The sequence below is a fragment of the Lepidochelys kempii genome, chromosome 7 (assembly GCF_965140265.1).
Source record: "Lepidochelys kempii isolate rLepKem1 chromosome 7, rLepKem1.hap2, whole genome shotgun sequence".
Lineage (NCBI taxonomy): Eukaryota > Metazoa > Chordata > Testudines > Cheloniidae > Lepidochelys > Lepidochelys kempii.
In genome coordinates, this window is record NC_133262.1 from 24,297,550 (window position 1) to 24,318,860 (window position 21,311).

Here is a 21,311-nt window from a genome sequence, read left to right on the forward strand (position 1 = left end):
GGCTGCAGCCATCCTACCTGGAGGTAAGGGTCCCTGCTCCGCAGGGCTCAGAGCCACAGTCCCAGGCTGGTGGGGCTGATGAGGCTGAGAAGGCAGCATCCTTAAGTCCCAGAGAAGCTGTGCTGTGGCTGACCAAGGGGCAGCGCCGATGAGCTCTGCCTTGCTCAGCAGGGAAGGGTAAGGAGGAGGGCTCCTCCCAACCAGAAGGGCGCTCACCTCGTTGAAGTGGGCGTCCTGGGTGGCAGTCAGGCCAAAGCCATGCTGCCTGCTCTCAAACTCCATCAGGCGGGACAGCAGGCGGTAGGTGATGTGAACGTCGTTGCCGAAGTAGCGCTCCATCTGGTCCGTCACTGCGCGCAGCCGGTGCGCCAGCTTCTTCGCCTCAATGGTGTTCAGCTCCGTCTCGTTCCTCTCCAGGCCCTCCAGCTGCCAACAGAGAGAATGGAGATGGGATGAAACGGTGCAATGTGGAGCTAAAATCTGGTCCCTCTCTCCCCAGCTTTAAGCCAGGGGTAACAGGGAGAAATGCCGATGCACTACAGACCCAGCGGCTGGGTTTGGGGATCAGATTGCCCTTGGACTGTGCTGGCCATCTCTGCAAGCCTGTCAATGGAAGGATTATCTCTAAGGACAGTCACAAGGCCAACGGCAGGTGCTGGGACCAAACAGTCGCTCGAGTGGGCAGCAAACTGTGCCTCAGGAATCTGCTCCCCTGGGGGAAAAGAAACCCCTGAGGATAGCTGTGTGTCATTTAACTCCATGCAAGCAGGTCTGATAGTTATAGAGACCCCCCTTCAGCCTGAAATCTAGTCAACTTCAAAAAGACATTTTCAAAGTGGTTTCAGGTTCCACATCTGCACAGGTGCCCAGACGACATTTGTTGTAGTGTTACCATCACATTTTCCTGTTTTAAAATAGACACTCTTTTCTTCTCCGCCGTTGTGTGAAAATCCACACAAACCACCCGGTGAAACTGACTATACTAGGGAAAGCGCTGTGCACAAAACAAACAAACTGCGGGAAAAGAGCAGCTAATACAATGTTTTCTCTCCCATCTCATTTAATTACAAGAATCTTCAGTGTTAGTCATAACTGAGGTGGACTAAACAATATTCAGAGAGAATTTTGATACTGACAGTTGAGAGCATCCCTTTAACTCTCCCCTGCTACATCTACAGGCTGCTTAGACTTTGAGCAGCGGAGCTCGGTATTATTGAACCCCAGGCAAACAGCAGCTACTGATATGTTGTTATCCACTTGTGTGACAGAACTGTGAATTAAAACAAAAAAGTAACTTCAGAGGAAGCTCCCCAGCAGGGCAAAGGAATTTCAAAGACAGGCTAAGAGTTGAAATTAGCAATCCAGCAGTAATGACTTGTCCCAATGCCTGGAAACTCAATTGTTAGAGGAACCTAAAGATTTATCATTTAATCTTACTGATCAGCCAATAACTAAGGCGATGTCTACACTAGACAGCTTACAGCAGTGCAGTTGTATTGATGCAGCTTTGCTGCTGGAAGCTCTCCCTTGTAGTCGCCCTATGCGGATGGGAGAGAACTCTCCTGTTGACATCATTAATTCACCTCCAACGAGCGAGTGATGGTAGGTCTGCTGGCAGGGGAAGCTCTCCCACCGACGTAGCACTGTCCACGTCGGCACTTCTGTCAGTGTAATTTATGTCGCTCAGGTGTGGCTTTTTTACACCCCGAGGGATGTAAGTAGTTGTGTAGATGTGGCTTAAAAATGAACACGCTGAGGGTGGTGAGAGAGCGGCTGCATGACCATTTATTGCTGTCGAAACGGAGGATGCTGAATCATCTGATCCTGTGGCCCTCTTGGGATTATTGATGCTTTCTCTTCGAATACTGGGCTGGGATTAATGCACTTATCCATCAGGGGCAGTTTGTGCTTGTGATAGTCTGACAAATTAGGCTAAAATTAAATCCCTATTTCAAGGAAGGGCAGGTCTGGAGGATCCAAGTATTGAGAGGGGCTCCTGATGGAAACAGGGTCATGTTCTGGTCCCCTCTAGGGCTGGATTTTCAAGAGCTCAGCACCCATAATTGGGACCGGATTTTCAAAAGATGTTGAAAATGTTGATGTTGGGTGCATGGTGGGTGCTGAGCACTGTGGAAAGCCCAGCCACGAGTCTCACCAGGGTAGCTGCTGAGCACTATGGAAAGTCCAGCCCTTATTTAGGGGCCTAAATGGGAACTGAGCTCTTTTGAAAATGTAGCTTCCAAGAGCTACCCCCTCCCAGTGAGCTGCAGCCTGGGGAAGGAGTAAAGAGGGCAGTTACCAGTGTTGAGAGCTCCTTGAAGGCAGGCGATGTGCAGTTGAAGAGATCGGGTTCCAGCCAACCCCTCTCTCCATCGCAGTGGCGAATTGCTGCACCTGAAAGAAGAGGCGTTGCTGATTCAAAACTCAGAGATGCAGGACACAGTTTCCCAGCTCGTTAGGACAGTGCCATTCCCAAACCTAACCCACCATGCTGTCAGTATCACTCAGAACAGCACCGGGAAGTAACATCAAAGCCCTGGATTGCTAAGGGGACCAGCTGAACTACCCATTCTGAATTCAACTCGCATTCATCTGGGAGTTGTCACTGGCAAGTCTCTCTGTGAACAGTTCCAGTTTCCATAACAATTCACCCAATAACTGGGAAAAATCATGATCAGACTTTGGGTTGTTTAGAAGCCGCTCCCTTCAGTTATTTCCTATTTGTGGCATGTGATTGGTTACCCGTGTTTCACGGTGTAGCTGACTGGATGAGACTTTTAGAGAGGGGAATAATGAATAGCAAATAACAAGCAATGTAATTCACGAGGTTATCGGGGCTCCATTCTATGCACCTTTGCATATTGACAGACAAGTATGTACCTCCCCCAGTGCTCACCGGACCCCCACAGCTGACGAAAGACATGACTGACAAATCCCAGTCCACCTGGCCTGGTGCTTGCATTCACTGAAATCCCTGCTGGGATGTTGCATCTCTCTCTCACAGCCTTTGTCTGCTTAGAACTTTGAGACACGAGGAAGTTTACTGGCATAACTACACTGGTGTAATTATATGGGTTTAGTTAGACCAGTATATCTCCCCGGGTGGCCACACACATTCTGGAATGAGTGTCCACACAGGGAGTTACACCTGTATAGCTAAAGCTGTACAATTATGCCAGTGTAGTTATGCTGGTAGCTTTCTCTGTGTAGAAAGTCCTTAAATGATAAGCTCTTTGGGCAGCCACCATCTCTCACGCTGTGTCTGGACAGTGCCTAGCACAGTAGGGCCCTGATCCTGGCTGAAGCCTCGGCGCTCCTAGAATATAAATAATAATATATGTGCTATCAACCAGTTCTGTTTAAAAACCACCCACACAATCAATACCCTCATTAACAGCCCCCCAGCAGGGTCCACGTTACCCATCCCAAAAGCAGCACAATGATCAGCAGCAGCAGCAAGTGCATCATTAATGCCAGTGAGTGTCACATCCCATTGACCTAGCTGTCATATGAAGCTCACCATGCACAATTGCCATGAGTGGCACCAGCACTGCCCACGTCAATGTCTCGAACAGGGGCAGCGCCAGCAGAACAACAACTCAGCACTTAGGGGGCTAGACACACAGTGACTAATGCGCCTCCCACCCTCAGCAGGGTCAATGGCACTATCTCAGTTTTACTGATGGGGAAACTGAGGCTCAGAGAGGGGAAGCAACTTGCCCAAGGTCAGACGGGTTGGTGGGGAAGCCAGGATGAGAGGTCAGGAGTTCCTGGCCCAATGGAGCTCCCATGTTCAGCCTTCCAGCCCCTTCATCATCATCATCACTGCTATCTTCCCCTACAGGCTTCTCCTCCTCCTCCATATTATCAACCCAGCCAACCAGGCCAGAGACAGAAGGGGCTCAGTGGTGGAAGCAACCAGCAAAGGGGGACCCATTCTCCCTGTTCTCTACTTCTTGCCCTCCCTTCAGCAGAAGAATGAGCCTCAATCCCTGTAACAATCCCAGTGGCCTCGCTGAGTTGCCATATTTTGGGTAGGATCCTGCAGAACATTCTTGGTCATTGGGCTCCTTTATCATGGCTCCCTCTACGATGGGCTAACTAGAGAATGGCCCTTCCCACCCAGAAGGGTGAACTGATGACATGGCATGTGAGATAGGTAGGGTTGCCAACTTTCTAATGGCACCAAACCGAACACCCCTGCCCCGGCTCTTCCCCAAGTCTCTGCCCCTGCCGTGCCCCTTCTCTGAGGCCACTCCTCTGCTTGCTCCATCCCCCCTCCCTCCGTCACTTGCTCTCCCCCACCCTCTCTCACTTTCACCGGGCTGGGGCAGGGGGTTGGGGTATGGGAAAGTGAGGAATCTGGCTGGAAGTGTGGGCTCTGGGGTGGAGCTGGGGATGAGGGGTTTGGGGTGAAGGAGGGGGATCTGGGCTGGGGCAGAAGGTTGGGGTGTGTGTGTGGGGGTGAGGGCTCCAGCTGGGGTGGGGGTGGGCTCCAGCCTGGGGCAGGAGGGGGCTCCAGCCTGGGGCAGGAGGGGGCTCAAGGCTGGGGCATGGTGTTGGAGGGGATGCAAGGTGCGGACTCCGGCAGAGAGTTTGTTGTGGGAGGGGACTCCGGACTGGGGCAGGGGGTTGGGGTGCGGGAGAGTGTTCAGGGTCCTGGCGGCGCTTACCATGGCTCCCAGGAAGTGGCCGCCTGGTCCTGCAGCCTCTGGGCGCATGGGTGGCCAGGGAGGCTCCATGCGCTGCCCTCGTGCCCACAGGCGTCGCCCCACAGCTCCCATTGGTTGCGGTTCTCAGGCAATGGGAGCTACAGAGCTGGCACTTGGGGCAGGGGCAGCGCGTGGAGCCTCCCTGGTCACCCATGCGCGAAGGGGCCACAAGGACCTGGCAGCCGCTTCCTGGGCCTGCGCGGAGCTAGGGCCAGTAGGGAGCCTGCCTTCGTCCCGCTGCACCACCAACCAGACTTTTAACGGCCCCGTCAGCGGTGCCAACTGGAGCGGCCAGTGTCCCTTTTCAGCCAGGCATTCCGGTTGAAAACCAGACAACTGGCAACCCTAGAGGTAGGGTTGGGGCCACTCTACTTCGAGAACATGGGCCATGAAGAAGCTAGGTCATGGGTTGCAGTGATTCCCAGTTGCTCTGGCCCCAGGCCCATAAGCCAGCCTGCTAGGCACAGAGAGCTCCTCTTTGACAGCTGTGCCTTTGTTTCTGCTCTTTGTGTACCCCAAAAGATCCTCTGCCTCGGCCACACATGGCCCCCACCTTGATCAGGGCAAATGTCCTCCTACTGCCACTTCTTTCCATGGACTCTCTAATGGCCCTTCATCTGCCTTCCCCAATAGATGGCAGCTCCTTTCCTCTGGTCTGAAGGGAAGTGCCCATTAGCCTTTGATGCCCATAGCACCCTGCGAACCAACCAGCAGCAGGTGCTAGCAGAGCAGACAGCACTTACTCTCCTCTTCCTACAGTTACTAGCCCTTCCCCCTCAAAGCCTAAACAAGTGAGCTCCTCAGTAGCCCACCGCTGAGGCTGACTGCAAACTGGCACACATCTCACAGGGACAGGAGCACTGCGAGATCCCCGCACCGCAGCCTATTGGGCCACCCAGAGCAAACGATACACTGTAAAGGCAGCAAGACATAAAGGGGTGGGAGAGAGGGGGGAGCAGAGTCTGGCTGCAGTCGAATCTCTGCAAGTTAGTTTGCTCAGGGATAGGAAAGGCAATCGAGGGCGGACATGGGTATAAGGAAGCCAATGCGAGGTGCAGCGTTAGTAACACAGTCAGCAGCCCTGGAAGCATGGGGTCTGCGGGTGTCTCAGGCAGTGAGAGGGGAATGGAAAGCCACGCAGAGCGGACCTTGCAACACATAGTGAGGGAAACGGGACAACACCGGGTCCTTACCTGCACCCCGCAAACCTGATCAGGAGGGAGTGAAAACGGGGAAGAGAAGCGACATGGTTAGGAGCTGAAACCCGGAGTGGGAGAAGAACGCACGTCCCTGAGGAAATGTCTGGAGGAGGGGAGGGGCTGAACTGCCCTGGATTCCCAGAAGCCAGTGATTCCCATCTCCCACTGGCCTGGAGGTCGCTGTCCTTCCTTTCTCATGTGGCACTCTCCAAAGTCAGCCACGGCTGAATCGCTACAACGCGCTCTAGCTGGGGCTGCCTTTGAAGCCCGCTCGGGAGCTGGGCCGGAGTGTGGCTGACAGGGCCACATCAGATCCCCACTCTGCACTGACTCATCTTTGCTTCAAGGTGCTGAATGTCATCTCAATGGCCTGGGCTGCTGCTCTCTTCCTCCGCCCTACGGTGGCAGTTACAACTGACTGGGACTCTGGCTCTCTGCACTAGGGTTGAATTCGAGGAGGAGGAGTGAGCAGCAGGGCATTGTGGGTGCAGAACCTTCCTCTGCGTCCCAGGGTGCAGTGCCAGCAGCATCTGCTCAGTCAGCAGTGGATGCCATGATAGGTGGGGCTGGAGGGAAGGGATGTTCCTGGGTTTTTTGTATGAGTGATGTTTCTGGGCGTACATCTAGGCTGCTCACAGAAGTGCCCCTGCACTCCTGGCTGTGTTGAGAAGACCTCCAGAGAAGCTCTGGTCGGGGAGCTTGGATCTCATTGTGAGGTTGCAGCCCCACCTCTCTGTCTGGACTAGGGTCTGTGAAGATCTCCTCTGCTCTCACAGCTCCTCCTGCTCTCTGTTTTCCAGTCCATTTCCCCTCAGACAACAATTCTCCGCACCTCAAAGCCCTGAGACACAGGCCTCCACGGCTCCAAACCTGACAATCACAGCAGCTCCTCCTGACTGCCCAGGGCAGCGCTAGCAGCAGGAGCTGGCCATCGGGGATTTAGAACCTTGTTGTGGGCTGAGGGGGGGTTCCACTTTTCTGAGGCTGATCGACGTGGCAGGATGTTCCCTCTAGGGGTCCAGCCACATGTCCCTCTCTGCAGCCTTCTCATGAGGATCACTTACCCAAGGAGCCTTTGGGACAAGGCACTGCAGCTGGGAGCCCAAACTTGGTCTGAGGCCACCAGACACCAGCTCTCAGGGTTTTAGGGCAGCCGTCATAGAGCACTGCAAATGGAAATGAAGGAGCCGGAGTTAAGCGGGAGCAGAGGGGCGGGGTTCTGTCCCAGGAGAGTGTCCCGCAGGAGGGGATCAGGGGCAGTGCCCCAGGAGACTGTCCGGGGAGTTTTGGCTGGCACCGTCCCTAAGCGTGTAGTGCCTGAGCTCAGAGTCAGGCCATGCTGCTCTGGCCGCAGGTTGCTGTCCCATGCAGAACACACATGTCTCTCCAAACTCACCCTCACAGCCACTTGGCGTCACCTCTGCAAAAGGGCTGTCACAGCTGTTGCACTGTCGACCTATCACTCCGGGCCTGCAGAGGCACTGGCCCATTTCCTGGTCACATGAGCGCGAGGAGGAGCCAATGGGGTAGCAGTCGCAGGGCAGACAGGTGTCACTCCCTTTGGGACGGTAATGGAACTCCTGGCGGAGAGGGGCAGGGAAGGGGGTGAGACAGATGAATCATGGGAGGGGGAGCAGCAGGGTGGCCAGGGGAAGGGCCCGAGGGGATGAGTGAGGGCCCTGGTAAGACGGGGAAGGACACAGTGGGAAGGGGAGGGGGACCAGCCAGACAGCAAGAGAGATAGGCACCTAAATGTCAGCTTCTTAGCACTGCGCTGGCTGACACAGCCCCAGCTTGGGGATCAGGGCCAGCCCCAGGTTGGTGTGGCAGCATCCTATGCAAAGCAGCACATGCTGGGACTCTTCCAGCTTCCTCCCAACTTACAGACAGGTCCCCCAAGTTCTGTGCGCACGTACGCCCCACTTCCCACCTGCCTGCCGCTTCCCTCTCCCCTCCGCTCCTTGTGAGGCTCCCCAGCAGCAGGGGGACTGAAACACAGCTTTCCACGGGAGAGCAAGGACGGCCCTCCGGGAATTCACACTCTGTTCCAGCTGGCCAGTCACGGAGTCATGCAGGGCCAGCGGACTACGAATGGTGCTGGCAGGTTGGACGTGTGCAAGGGGTGCGGGCCATCGAAGAACAGGGGAGATAGTGGTTGCCTAGAGTACTACAGGACGGAGGAGGCCACTGACAAAGGCAGACGGGAAGAGGGCCACAGCTCAGGTGCTCGAGGGTGGGCGAGATGAGGGGTATGTCTGCACAGCTGCCCCCTCACCTTACAGTGGCACAGCCCGTTGGTTTTATTACAGTCTGGGTCAAAGCCCTTGTTCACGTCGCAGTTACAGGGCCCACAGGTCGGGTTCCCCCACCAGCCCTTCGGACATTGCTGATCCACCCTGAGGAAAGAAACCCACAATCACCCGACAGCCTTCTCTCACGCACCGTGCCCTGACACCCCTTCCAGGAGCATGGCCACTTTGTGAGTGCTCATGAGCTCCTGGGAGCAGAGTTTGGCTCCCAGGCTTGGCCCCCGCCCCTGGCAGGCAGCAGGCTTCCCCGCTGGGGTTGGAAGGAAGGACTTGCATTGGATTTGAGCAGCCCCACTTGGACAATATTCAGAGCAGCACTGATGGGTGCCAATGAGAGATGGATTCAAACTTCCCTCAGCCACAGAGAGAGAAAAAGCCACATGGGGTCTCTGAAGAGAAGCAGAGTAGGGCACAGGGAGGGGAGATCCCAGAGGAGCCCCCATCTCTCCTTTAAAGCCAGCCCGCCTGTCATTGCACTTGAACCAATGAGTGCACTCTTGTGACTGGCCAGAGGGGGAGCGCCACCTCCCAGGAGAGCCGGGGAGGGAACACACAGAACAGGACCAATCGCCTAGTGCTAGAGCACATCTGCTGCAGCAGCCTATTCTTCACCCAGCGTCACCACCCTCCTTCACGGCTGCTTCCCCACTAGCCATCGGTAATGCTACAAAGGAAGGAGTCTGACCTCAGCAGGGCAGTAACAAGCAGTGGCCGATCCCAAACCCCGACTTAAACACCAACATCCTCCGAGCACCAGGATCCCTGTGAGGGGCCTGGAGACTGTTGCTGGGAAGAGAGCCAAGTCCTGCCGAGGCAGAGCTGCCCTTGGGCTCACCTGTGCTCGCAGTACTGCCCAAAGTGGTTTCCTCCACACTCACACACGTAGCCAAGGGGAGAGCCTGGCTTCCGTCGACACACTGACTTATTCTTGCAGGGGTTCAGGTGGCACACATCCACGCAGTCCCCACCGTAGTATCCTGAGAGGACAGACACAGACCTTCAAAACAGGGAGCGAACCCCCATGGCTTCCTAAGGAAACACTGTGAAAATCCAGTCGTGCTGGGGTAGAGGCCAGAGGGAGATGGCGTTTATTCAGGTGGATCCCAGGGCATTTTGCTCTCTACTGAGCCAGACCAACCAAACTTCTGCCTGCCGCTTTCTAAAGGGATTTCCAGCCTCTGGCCAGGACTGGGTTTTAGCCTCGCGAAGGTGAGCAAGCTACGGAGTGAGCCATTGCTCGTAGTGCTATGGCCCAAGGGAGCATTGCTGTGTGTAGAAATAGCCCTGAAGAGTGGTGGCAGAAGGAGAGAGAAGAGACAAGCCAGGCAAAGGGGAGAAGTAACGAATGGAAGAGAAACAGAATGGAGAGAGAACAGAAAAGGGGAACAGGGAGTGAAAGGAAGACAGAGCTGCCTGCCGCTCTGTTGGATGGGCCCTACCTGGCTGGCACACGCAGGAGTAGCTCTGCCACTCATCCCTGCAGATACCGTTGGCAGGGCAAGGGCTGGAGTCACAGGGGTTGGGCATGCTGCATCCTGCCTCCATGTTCAAAGCTCTGTTGGGCTTAGGTAATGCCATCCCAGAGGGCGTGTCACCTAGGCGCACCCCCTGAAAACCAAGTCAGAAATACATGGTAAAGCCAGGTTCATTCGGGAATGGGGCTCAGGGCTTCAGTAACAGGAGCCTGGCCAGGGTGACCCAGCTCGGCTCTAAGGGAGGGACCCTGGCTCCACCCTTATGGCTGCAGGAGGCTGACTCCTGCAGATCTGAGAGGTGCTACTTTAGAACCGAGCTCCCCAAGGGCTCTGAAGAGTCACCCAGCAAACATTGCCAGGCTATTCCCATCAATTCTCCTTCCCTCCTGCTCACATCCTGCTGCTCTGCCCAGTGATCACCTTCTGTTCTTCCAGAGCCCCCCATGCAGAGTGCTCAAGTCTGAAGCATGTCCACAGGGGCTCTGGGTGCAGCCCCTGGGAGCAGAGGGCCCTGGACTGGATTTCTGTGTGCATCTGGAATGGGCTCTGGGAGTAGCCTCTGCAGCTAGGTCTGGGGACTCAAATTTCCCATCTTTGAACACCGCCCAGCGTGGGAGGCTGCTGGAGCTGAGCACTCACCTGTACGCAGCCCTTCAGACCACTCTGCACCTCGCCAGACCCTGGGATCCCCCCAATGTGAAGATGCTTCATCTTCAGCCCATGCAGCTCATTTCCAACAACCACTGTGTCCTGCAAAAGAGGCCAAGAAACAGGATCTTCACATGCCATTCCCAGACCCCAAATCTGCAGGTCACCGGACTCCCTTCCCACTCCACACAACCCTACTGTGCAGAGATCTAGCCAAGTACATGGAGATGTACATGCCCAGCTACCCCGGAGGCCAGTGAGAAGCATAGTAGCAGCACCTACACAGACAGATGGAGTCAGAGATTACAGGACACCAGCCCTCACACTCTGTTCCCCAGCCCCCCCGAGTGATCCCCATGGCTGGGGGTGTGAGGCTACAGACCTGGTAGAGCCCAAAGTCCAGGCTGACAGTGATGATATAGCGCACGTCGCGCCCACTGCGAACATCCCGCAGCTCCAGCTGGAGGTCGTGCCACTTCCCATCGCTCAGGTGCATCTGGTCCAGGAGGAGCTTGATGGTATGCCCAGAGCCTCTACTCACCGTGAAGGACAGCATGCCAGAGTCCAGCTGAGGAGAAGGGGAGCCAGCAACAGAAGTGATGATCAAGGCCCAAGCCAGCTCAGGTTACTCCCCTTCCTCCCCATCACTCTTCACATGTGCTTTGTACATGGGGATGGGTCCCCAGCTCAGCCAGGAGCCCGCCTGAAAGACTTCCCAGCTCTGCACCAGCCAGCAATCTGCTGTGACACATAATGTGTCAGCCCTACTGCTGCAACCCTGACAAACCCAAGCTGCAGTAGCTGCTTCTGGACCCATGCATGGAGCTACCAGGTGTCAGGCTCCCTCTGTATTCAGTGAGCAGGCTTTCCTTGCAGAGCCAGGAGGAGAGCACGGGAGGCCCTGCTGTCCATGCTGTGTTTGAGGCTGCAGTGGCAGTACCTGGCAGAGGATGGTGGTGTACTGGCCGGCATGAGCTTGAAGCAGTGCCCCGTCCAGCTGGCGTGTCCGGAACGCCAGCCCCGCGTACCATGGTATGGAGATCTTCACCTCATTCTTGAAGTCCCAGGAAAGGATGCTGTTGCCATGGAAATAGTGAGCATGGTGCATGGCTGGAAGGGAAAGCAGGAGCATGAGGCCGGTGGAGCTTTGGAGCAATGTGAGGAGCACTGATTCCTGCCCAGGGCCTTCACTCACACTTCATTTGGCAAGGGAGACTAGATGGCTCAGTCTTTGCAGGGCCTGAGCAGGCCAGAGCGCAGCTGTGCCTCTTGCCAAAGCGGGGCAGGAAGCTCCATGTACTGCCGTTCCCGGGAGGCGCCAGCCTCTCAGTGGAGTTATGTATTTATTTCTCCAATCCCTACTGCACCCGTTGCCAGGGCAACTGGCTACTTCCCTTCTGTGAAATAGAAGGCTGGTGACACCACACACTGCAGGGCCCCGGTGGGGAACCCCTGTGGAAGGGAATCCCACTGACGCATGGACAAGTCCATGCAGGGCCTTCAGCCCCACCCCTCCCCGGCTCCTTCTCACCAGAATGTTCAGGGACAGTTTCAGGCCAACATGTCGCTGGTGTGCCCCAGCCTGCCTCTCTGCAGGGCTCACTCACCATGCCTGCAGTCCTTGCCCCCGAAGCCCACAGGGCACTCGCAGGAGAAGGTTCCCCAGCCCACTGAGCAGGTGCCACCGTTCTTGCAGGGGTTGGACTCGCAGAAGGTGTGCTTGGTGTGGCATCCTGGGGACATGGCAGAGACAGAGGAGGGGACTGTTACTTGCAATGGCTCAGCCCTGACCTTCCCCTCCCAGCACCCTGAACACTGAGATGGGGGAGAAATCTCAGCAGCTCCTCAGAGTGACCAAAGGTGGACACAGTGGCTGAGTTCTCTAAGCCCCTGTCAGTACACAGTCACCGTACTCTGCCCGCCTATCCAGGAACAAGGGCCCCTTATTGCGTGAAAAGGCAGCTCAGAGCTAGAGTGACTTTTGCCAGGGAATCACCTAGGCCCCCGAGGGACAGGCTGACTTTGCAGTCCCCACATGTGCTACCGGATGTAAAGCTCCTGAATGGTGCAGCATGGCGAAGCACTATTTGAGGTGAGAACAAGGGCTATTCGTGAGATCAGGAGTCTTTCACCACTAAGATCCTGGCTGGAATCTGGCCCAGGTCTGGACTATCTAATGAGGTGCGAAATAAGCTCCTGTCTGTTCAGGTCCTTGTGCAGAGCAGAGGCGTCTACTTCGCAAAGAACATCAGCACAACTGCATGGGGTCTGGAGGCCAGTTTCTCTCTTTTTCCTGGAAAGGGTCGGGGTCCTGCAGGGAAGCTGGTGCTACCTGTGCTGTTGTTATGAGGGCCTGGGCAGCCCTGTCTATGGAGAGAGGATTCTGTGTCCTGGGCTGCCAGCCTTGGTACAGAGCAGAGGCACCACACACTCGTCTGTTACCTGCAGAGGTCCCATTGTTTGCAATGTAGGTAGCCAGGTCGATCCGTTTGTTGTCGATGTACAGGTCTCTCATGCACCCCACAAAGTCCCTGTGGGCCACTGGGAAGTTCTCAGGCAGATTGGGGACCCCTCCGAGGAGCAGGGGCCCTGTGAGGTCGAGGGACCTGTGAGAAGAGGCCTGTAAGAGGCATTTGTGCAGAGATCCAGGCCCCACACAGCACTACACTGGTCAGTTCCCCTCAGTGCAGCAGCAGGCTGTTATAACCCGCTGGGCATGGGAACAATAATTGAGGCCCCATCCTGGGTCCCATAGCCAGGGGAAAGAGGTGGAAGCTCCATGCTCAGGCTCTGTGGCAATGCCATCATGCATTAATGCCAGACCTTTGACACTGTCCTGCCAGCCAGGCATGCAGGATGTGGGACAAACCAGAGACAACCAGGGCTGTAGGGGACTTCTGGCTCCATGGCAGCCCAGCTTTCCCAGGTCAAGTGGAGTATACACTGAGTGGGAGCAGGACTTGGGGAGCTCCTGCCAGGACTTGGGGAGCTCAGAGCTCCCTTTTAGTCTGGTTATCACTGTTCCTGAGTCCCTCACCCCCCGCCGTGAGCAGCAGGCCCTCAGGACACTCACTTCTTGGAGCTGGACTGCGTGCCCTCTGCTGCACAGGAGTAGTTGCCAATCTCACTGCCGAACTGCAGCGCCACTGATGCATCGCATTCGTCCACGATCAGGATGGCCACCTTGTCTTTGGAAGGCCCCTGCACCACCCCCAGGGAGCCAATCTTGGGCTGAAACCAAAAAACCAAGGAGTTAGTAGGGGGGTTCCCTCAGCACCAGCTCCTTCAGCACAAGGGGACACACCATGTGCATGGCACAAACATGCCTCAGATCTGCAGGTCTCTCTGGGTGGCCCCCTTGCCTGCATTCCTTCTACTTTCACAAAGATAGAAAAATTAGACCCAGCTCCCGTCGGCGACGAAGCCTATCAGTAGGACAAAGAAGGCGAGAAGACAGGTCTCCTGGCTAGGAGAATCTCAGAACTGGAAAGCTGAATCAAGGCTTGGAAGGCAGGACAGCAGGGACCTCCCTAACGAACTGAGGGCCTCCTGTCCCGAACATCCAGCCTGGACATCCCCAGCCCCTCAGCACTGCTCAACTCCCGCAAAATGTGCCTGCTGGGGAAGCCTGGTCAGTGTTTGCAGCTCACCAATTCCAGACTTGCAGCCAGTGGGACAAACAGGATAATCCCAGGGAGAGAAAACAAGAGGGGGCACGTACCTTGTTGTAGTAGCGGAGCTGCACTGTATGCCATTGCCCATCACTCACACCCCCCGGCAGGTACGGGGTCACCAGGGTGCTCGACTCACCTGCAAAGCACGACACTTTTACAGACTGTAAAACAGACGCGGTCAGGCAGGAGGGAGCAGAGCAGTGACGAGGCTGTGAGTTATGCATCCACAGGGCCACACTCATTCCCTGCAAACAGTCCCCCATGCACCCAAACACCCCCCTGTAGCCAGACAGCCAGCCCCACCCCCCCTCAGACCAGCATTGCTGGAAACACTGGAGGAAGCAGGAACAGGGCACTTAACATATATTCCAGCACAGCCTTTGAAGCTGTGAAAGCACAGGTGTGCTGCTACAATGTGCCTCTGGGAACAGATACAACGATTAAGCTCACAGCAGGCAGAGGCCCTGTGACAGACATGGCTCTTAGCCCCAACTAAATAGCGTGATGCACACACACCAACATCCTAGTTGGGAAAATATTTACCCTGATAAAAGAAATGTCCAGTAGTCGACACTTATTGTTTCTCTCCTTTGCAAGTGTAAACTACTCTTGCGAAAGCTGGCGTCACCCCGACAGACCAGCCTCAATTTGGCATAAGAAAGGAGAAAGAGAATAAAGGAGTACAGAGGTATAAGTAGGGGACCTACAGCACCATGACTTTTGAGTGCTTTTCACTGTCTATCTGCTGGTCAGATAAGTGACAGCCTCCCAAGGCTTCTGCAGCTAAGAGGGTCCCTACGCCTTGTCCCTTATTCGTCTTTCCGCGGAATTGAGTGACCGATCCTGGCTTGGCACCGCTGGAATCGAGAGATGCAAGGAGGGTAAGAAGCACCCACACCTGATCTCCTATCTTTAGTGTACACATATTTTGAAATAGAGCTCTATACTTTGTTTTCTTTCTTTGGGATTGTGGCTTCAGTTTTGTAACTTGTTTGTGTGTGTAACATCTCTACATTTAAATAAGTAGGCACTAGCAATTTTGTAACCACATGATTAGAATCTAGTTTAATAAATTTTGGTAACCATTTGTGCATAAGCCTGACTTGTTTTCTCTGGTTTACTGTAAAGCAGCCAACACAATTAAAGAACCTCAGCCGTTTTGGCTCTAAAGCCTGGCCATTAGGTGAGAGTACTAAGAGCCTAGCGTTGAGTTGTGCCGCCTCCACGGGGCAAACTCTTGGGGCACCTGTCAGTCAATCCTGGCTGCCCGCTGCGAAGGAGCTCTGAGCTCTAGCAGTTAAAGTCACGGGTGTGGAGAGGCTCTTAGTGCTGCCATTGGGGCACCTGTCAGTCAGTATTGACTGCCCGCTGCAAAGGAGCTCTGAGCTCTAGCAGTTAAAGTCACGGGTGGTTAAGACCTTGGGGCATCCGTCAGCCTAGCCCGGGCTGCCCGCCGTGAAGGGACAGTGCGTCCTAGCGGTTAAAGTCACGGATGGTATAAACGGGCATAGCTGGCACCTCACCAAACATCCTTGGCCGTCGGCTAACACCCCCTCACACACCATGTCATTTTCACATACACACATACACACACACTCCAGAGTAAACACCCACCTGGACCACTAGGAACAACAGAGAATCATAGATTTTCAGGCCAGAAGGGACCCATCTAATCTGATCTCCTGCATGCCATAGGCCACAGGACTTCCCTGAATTAATTCCTGCTTCATGTCCAATAGCTGTGGTTGAACTAGAAAAGATCTTCCAGAAAAACATCCCATCTTGATTTAAACATTTCCAGTGATGGGGAATCCACCTCAACCCTTAGTAAGTTGTTCCAATGGTTCATTCCCCTCACTGTTAAAAACTTTGCCTTATTTCTAGTCTGAACTTGTCTAGCTTCAGCTTCCAGCCATTAGAGTTTGTTATACCTTGTCTGCTCGATCAAAGAGCCCACTGTTATCACATTTCTGTTCGCCACGTAGGTACTGTTAGACTGTGATCAAGTCACCCCTTAACCTTCTCTTTGTTTAGCGAAATAGATGAATCTCCTTGAGTCTATCACTATAAGGCAGGTTTTCAATCCTTTAATCATTCTCATGGCTCTTCCCTGAACCTTCGCCAATTGGTCAACAAAAGAGGTTATGTTCACTAACCCCCAGTTGTTGGCTAAATGTTTTCAACGTCTCCTCCTAGAAGATGGATCAGAGACAAAAATGTCACCCTGCATGTATCAGTACATAACAGGCTGGGTCACTGCCTCCCTGGTCACAGTGTTGAGTGTTGCTCTTTGATTCACCTGAATTGCAAATGTGTTTGCTTTGGTGTTTCTCCGGCAGGAGCCTGAGCAAAGAAACCAACCTTCACATTAATGTTCTTCCAAACTTTCTCACTGTTGGCCTTCTTCCCACTAAGCGGCCCTCACGAAAAGAGCTGATGCACAGACAGGTCACTCAGAGGCAGTGACATTACAATGAGCTCTCTGTTATTTTTAAGAGAGGAAGGAAGCCCCTGCTACCTAGTGGTGTGAGCTACAGCGAGAGGCTGGCTGGATACTGAAATGAGGAAGGAATGAGCTTGCTCTGCACTCTCAGGCAGCTAAGCCAGAGAGCTAAGGACTCGGCCATTTCAGGAGAGCACTAGTGAGCAGATGAACAGCATCAAGGGAGCTGGGCCTGAGAGGATAGATAATGACACCACAGGAAGGGGCTGGTGATGCCTGCCCAGATCCCCGCAGGATGCAAGCAGGTAGAAAAGATATGTCTGAACAGACCTGAAGCACAGTCACCCAGAGCAGAGGCAAAAGAGGAGCCTAGCAGCCCAGCTGACCTCCCATCCCCTGTTCGTACAGACCCCTGTCTGCACACGACTGACACTCGCAGCCCATCATACATCTAACCCCATCAAGCTTCCCTGGCATTTTTCTACCGCTAAGATCTAAGCAGCACTAGAGCTGCTGCACTTGCATTTCCACTGGGAGAGCGGCCTGCCTGCAGCTGAGGTCACCATCCGGAGACTATTACAGCCACACAGGTGAGAGCCGTTTCCTTTGGTAATTGTACATTAGCTGATTTGCAGCTGATTGGCTTTGCTGAGCTTGAATTGCTTGTGAAGTGTTTTACTGCGCCTGCTGAAACCCATGAAAGGGAATGTGGTTGGGTATCTTGGCATGCAGGGTGCTGAGCTGGCTTTAAACCACTGCTCAGAAATTAGGGCTTCTGGACCATATGTTATTTTGTCTATGTTAGGCATCAATTTTAATGTAGAGCACGTTTTCCTTCTCATGGAGCTGAGCCCTTTATCCGGAGAGCACAGCAGCAAAAATGGGTGTTCACGGGCCTTCAGCTTTCATCTGATTGGAATGTAAGTGATCTTTAGCTCTCTAAACATCTATGTGTGCGCACACCCCCCCCCCACGGCCTTCAACGGCAATGACACGTGCACATACACCCCCCTCCACTGTCTTCAATGGCGATAACACACACACCCCCCCACTCCTATGCAGGCATACACACTCACATCCCCAGTGTATGCTCCTACACACACACACAATCCTACGCAAACACACACACCTCTGCGCTCACACCTCTGATGGATGCCACACAAACACACAAACGGGTATGCGCGCCCACTCTCAGAGCCAGACCTCTGTGCACACACCCCCTCTCTTCCACGCTCACACACGCGCTGAGAGGCTCTCGTGCACACGCACCTGTGGAGTATTTCAGCTGGACCTGCCCATCAACGATTTCCACGGCCAGGAAGTCGTGCTTCTCATTCAGGCGCCCATTGTAGAGCAAGAGGCCGCTGCGCTCCAGCGTGGCGAACCTGACACAGAGAGCAGAGCACAGATCCTGAGTGTTGGCGCATGGGAGTGCGGAGGGAACAGTGCCCCTTAGAGAGTCACAAGGAATTAACCGATCCAGCCGTTCCACCCCCTTTCAGCGGGAACCAGGGACAATACTTTCCAGAGTGCATTTACCCACAGCAATGTGCATTTACTCCGCAGCGGTCAGTGATTTGCAGGAAGACCTGGACACCAGTACAAAAGCACATTCTGGCCGGTGGTTCCAAGTGGTGAATGAACTCCCTGCTAGAAGAGCTCTATACTCACACCAGAACACACACCTGAGGAGGAGGTGTAAGCTCAGCATCTTTTCCCTGGGGCACCCTCCAGAGGAAGGGCAGGCTGGGGACAACAGTAGACGGTATTCCAGGGCGAAATGCCCCCTCGAGCAGAATAGGAAATCACAGCAACAGCTGGCACATCTGTTACTCCAGTTAAACTCCTTGATTAAAAGCACTGAGAGGCCCTCTGGTGAGAGAGAGCCTGCCAGGGCCCCATGCAGCTCTACCAGCAGGGCTCCAAAGAGGAGCGGGGGTGTGTGTGAGAGGGGGTGCTGAGTGCAATATCTGGAGAGAGTGTTTCCCTGCAAATCCCAGGAGTGAAGGGTTTACAGAGGGCAATGGAAGTATTTCATAGGCCCCGCGGCTGGGCAGGACCAAGGCATTTCAGTGGGGAGGGCTCTGGGCACTTCAGCAATTCACTGGACGGGTGGGCCCAGGGCCCAGCCCATAGTTGGTGGGCCCTAGGCACTTCACAGGGGCCTCTGGATAAATTGACACCCACCCCACCCCGGGGCCCTGTGCTTCGGCAGGGCCCTGGGCTGGGAGAGTCCTGGGCTAGGTGGGTCCCAGATGCTTTGGCAGAGCCCTGGGCACCCACGCCAACCCCCTCGAGGGGAAGTACACTCACGTAGAAGGAAGAGCAGGACTTACGAGAGGGAAAGGGTGAGGTGGAACCTCTGGCGCAACCCACGGAACATGATGAAGGACTTGGGGGGGAAGGAGCGCGTGGAGACTTCACAGTAGGGCTTCTCAAAGCCCCCGGAGGGGCACTGGCATTGGAAGCCGCCATCCGCAGAGTTGGTGCAGGTGCCGCCGTTCCTGCACACGCCAGGGAGGCAGCGCCCCGAGCGGCTGTCCACCTCGCAGTTGTCACCTGTTGGGGAAGAGAATGGAACAAGGGGCTCAGGACACAACCAGGCTCCCAGCATTGCCCATCCAGACTGTGGCTCCCAGCAGTACGGGACGGAAGTCACTGCCCCCAAGTTGTCTGGACAGGAACCAGCCAGGCTGGAGGCCAGCTGAACAGGTCTCCCTTCCCCATAGCTGCACGAGCATGTGACAGCAGCCCATTGCCACCCCAGTTCCATTCCCCAAGCACCAGGCCCCACGGTGGGCCTGGGCTTGGGCACTTTGCCCTTCCCAGGTCCTGTAAAGAATCCCCCTAGCATGAGAGCTGGCCAAATATCCTCCCTGACTGTGAGTCACACAACATTGGGTCCATCAGCCTTGGTGCAGTTCCCTGCTCCCCAGTGCTGGCCAGTCCTGCCCTGATGCACTGAGAGACCGTGTGTGTGAGACACGCTGCCTGTGGCTCCAGGACAGACATGCCCCAAGGACGGCCAGGGCACTCTGGGTGGGCAGGATTTACCTGCCCCTTAGGCCTGTAACTCTGCCCCCTGCGGGAATATGATGGACTTGCAGCTCTGTCTGTTCTTGCTCCTTAGTGGAGGGGCATAATTCACATACCAGGGCGAAACCTAAAGGTCGCCACGTGTCCAGGAGGCACCATCGCAGTGGTGCCCAGCTCCATCACCTTGAGGCTGAGTGTTTCCCATTGCTAGGCCTGAGGCAGCTGGGCACAGCTGTGGGTGCAAGGTGCACAGGCGGAGCTCTGCAGGAGGATTCCCGCCGAGCTAAGAGAGCTCCCTCCAGATCTCAGCAGAGGCACAAGGCAGGTCTTTGCTCCTCACCCTGGCCTCAGGGCTCAGCTGTCACCCAAAGCCTCGTCCCTAAGGAAGAGATGTTTCCCAGCCCTGCCTGCTGCCTTCAGTCCCCGGAGAGGCTTTCCTGCCCCAGATCCAGCACAGTCCAGAGAACAGTGCCACAGCGAGGTCAGGACAGTGTGGGCAGCAGAGCCTGCAGGCAGCTGCTCCCCAGTTGCACAAGGCTGTCCCTCACCCTTCCTAATCGCCACAGGGGTGAGCCTCTCACCTCCCAGAGCTCTGGCTCTCCAGCCCAATGGGATCACGGAGGTTGCAGGGGGGGTCCCTTTGGGGTTTCAGTCCTTCCACCCCTGAGCTGAAATACATCTGCCTTCTGGGCTGCCAATACTGCTGCCAATGCTAGTTGTAACCCCATAGGCTAGGAGAGGGGAACAGCCTGGAGTGGGATGTGTACTGCTCACCAACGACCCACCTCCCAGCAGCCCTGACAGATGAATCTCCAGACAGTGCCTCCCAGCTCCTGCTTGCATCTGGCCCCCTCGCCCTCAACTGCAGAGGGCCTCTCATAAATCCTCCCTTCTTCCTCTTGTGGGACGGACCTGGTGCCTGGCTGAGACAGGTCAGAGGGTTCCTCCTATGATGAGCCCAGACCCAAGTCATAACCCCCTAACGCAGAGAGTCTCAGGGACTGTGACACAGTGAACTGGGCCCCATATGTGCCTCACTCCACAGAGTTCATTCAGTGCAAGCACTTCCCTTTGGAGCACGAGTGCAGGGAGTTGACCTGATCCCTGCAGGCACCTGACCCCACTGCACACCTGGCCAGGCTTCGCTGGTGGTTGGACCCAGCAAATCTGATCTTACCCCCTAGTTGGAAGCCACTAGAGATCCTCTCTGCTCCGGGTGAGATGGGCACTTACGGCCTGGAGATTCCCAAAGCTTTTCCCACATCAAAGCCCCTGCTACCACAGGGTCCTACATCCTGGCACTAAGCACTAACAGGTTAGTCTATTGCATAGCAAAAAGGTCCAAGCAGATGGAAATGCTTTGTAAAAGCCAGTAAAACACTGCAAAGGCCTTTCACTCTGCTGCAGCACTCCTCCAGAGCCCAGAGCTCACAGCTATAAGTGAAATGAGTTTGCTGTCCTCAGCCTAGTCCATAAAGGATGTTTGTCCACAGCCCAGAAGCTACCAGGGGTCTCTGCTTGGAGAAGAGTGGGCCTGGATAAAAGGGAGGTTGCAGGTCAGAAGTGAGGGACATCGGCAGGGCTAGGTCGAGTCCCAAGAATGTAATGGGGGGAGGCTGCAGGTCTGGGCTGCGATACATGAGTAGAGCTTTGCTGGGACCAGAATTAGAGTATCAGGGATGTCGCAGGTGTGGACCGAGTTTCATTGGCTGCATAGTGTGCAGGCCCACAACTGGAGCAGAATGGGGTAGTTCAGGCCAGAACTGAGGCGTTGCAAGGAAAGACAGGAACAGCAGGGGAACAAATTGACACAGT

At 55.1% G+C, this 21,311-nt stretch overlaps 1 protein-coding gene across 5 annotated transcripts in view; it reads right to left on the reverse strand.

The window, feature by feature from the left end:
* CELSR3 (cadherin EGF LAG seven-pass G-type receptor 3) overlaps nucleotides 1-21,311 on the reverse strand; it is a 71,877-nt gene that overhangs the window by 22,785 nt on the left and 27,781 nt on the right. For 3 of the 5 annotated variants that reach the window (XM_073351416.1, XM_073351415.1, XM_073351419.1), the window contains exons 3-19: nucleotides 18,797-19,019; nucleotides 17,730-17,845; nucleotides 14,065-14,153; nucleotides 13,417-13,574; nucleotides 12,786-12,949; nucleotides 11,951-12,076; nucleotides 11,284-11,453; nucleotides 10,726-10,911; nucleotides 10,335-10,445; nucleotides 9,660-9,828; nucleotides 9,056-9,197; nucleotides 8,187-8,307; nucleotides 7,308-7,491; nucleotides 6,976-7,077; nucleotides 5,906-5,920; nucleotides 2,300-2,394; nucleotides 217-426 (exon numbers count right to left, since the gene is read on the reverse strand). In XM_073351416.1, coding sequence (XP_073207517.1) covers nucleotides 217-426; nucleotides 2,300-2,394; nucleotides 5,906-5,920; nucleotides 6,976-7,077; nucleotides 7,308-7,491; nucleotides 8,187-8,307; nucleotides 9,056-9,197; nucleotides 9,660-9,828; nucleotides 10,335-10,445; nucleotides 10,726-10,911; nucleotides 11,284-11,453; nucleotides 11,951-12,076; nucleotides 12,786-12,949; nucleotides 13,417-13,574; nucleotides 14,065-14,153; nucleotides 17,730-17,845; nucleotides 18,797-19,019 — 2,381 coding nt within the window. The remainder of the gene's footprint in view (nucleotides 1-216; nucleotides 427-2,299; nucleotides 2,395-5,905; nucleotides 5,921-6,975; nucleotides 7,078-7,307; nucleotides 7,492-8,186; nucleotides 8,308-9,055; nucleotides 9,198-9,659; nucleotides 9,829-10,334; nucleotides 10,446-10,725; nucleotides 10,912-11,283; nucleotides 11,454-11,950; nucleotides 12,077-12,785; nucleotides 12,950-13,416; nucleotides 13,575-14,064; nucleotides 14,154-17,729; nucleotides 17,846-18,796; nucleotides 19,020-21,311) is intronic. The other 2 variants (XM_073351418.1, XM_073351417.1) reach the window with 1 other exon arrangement.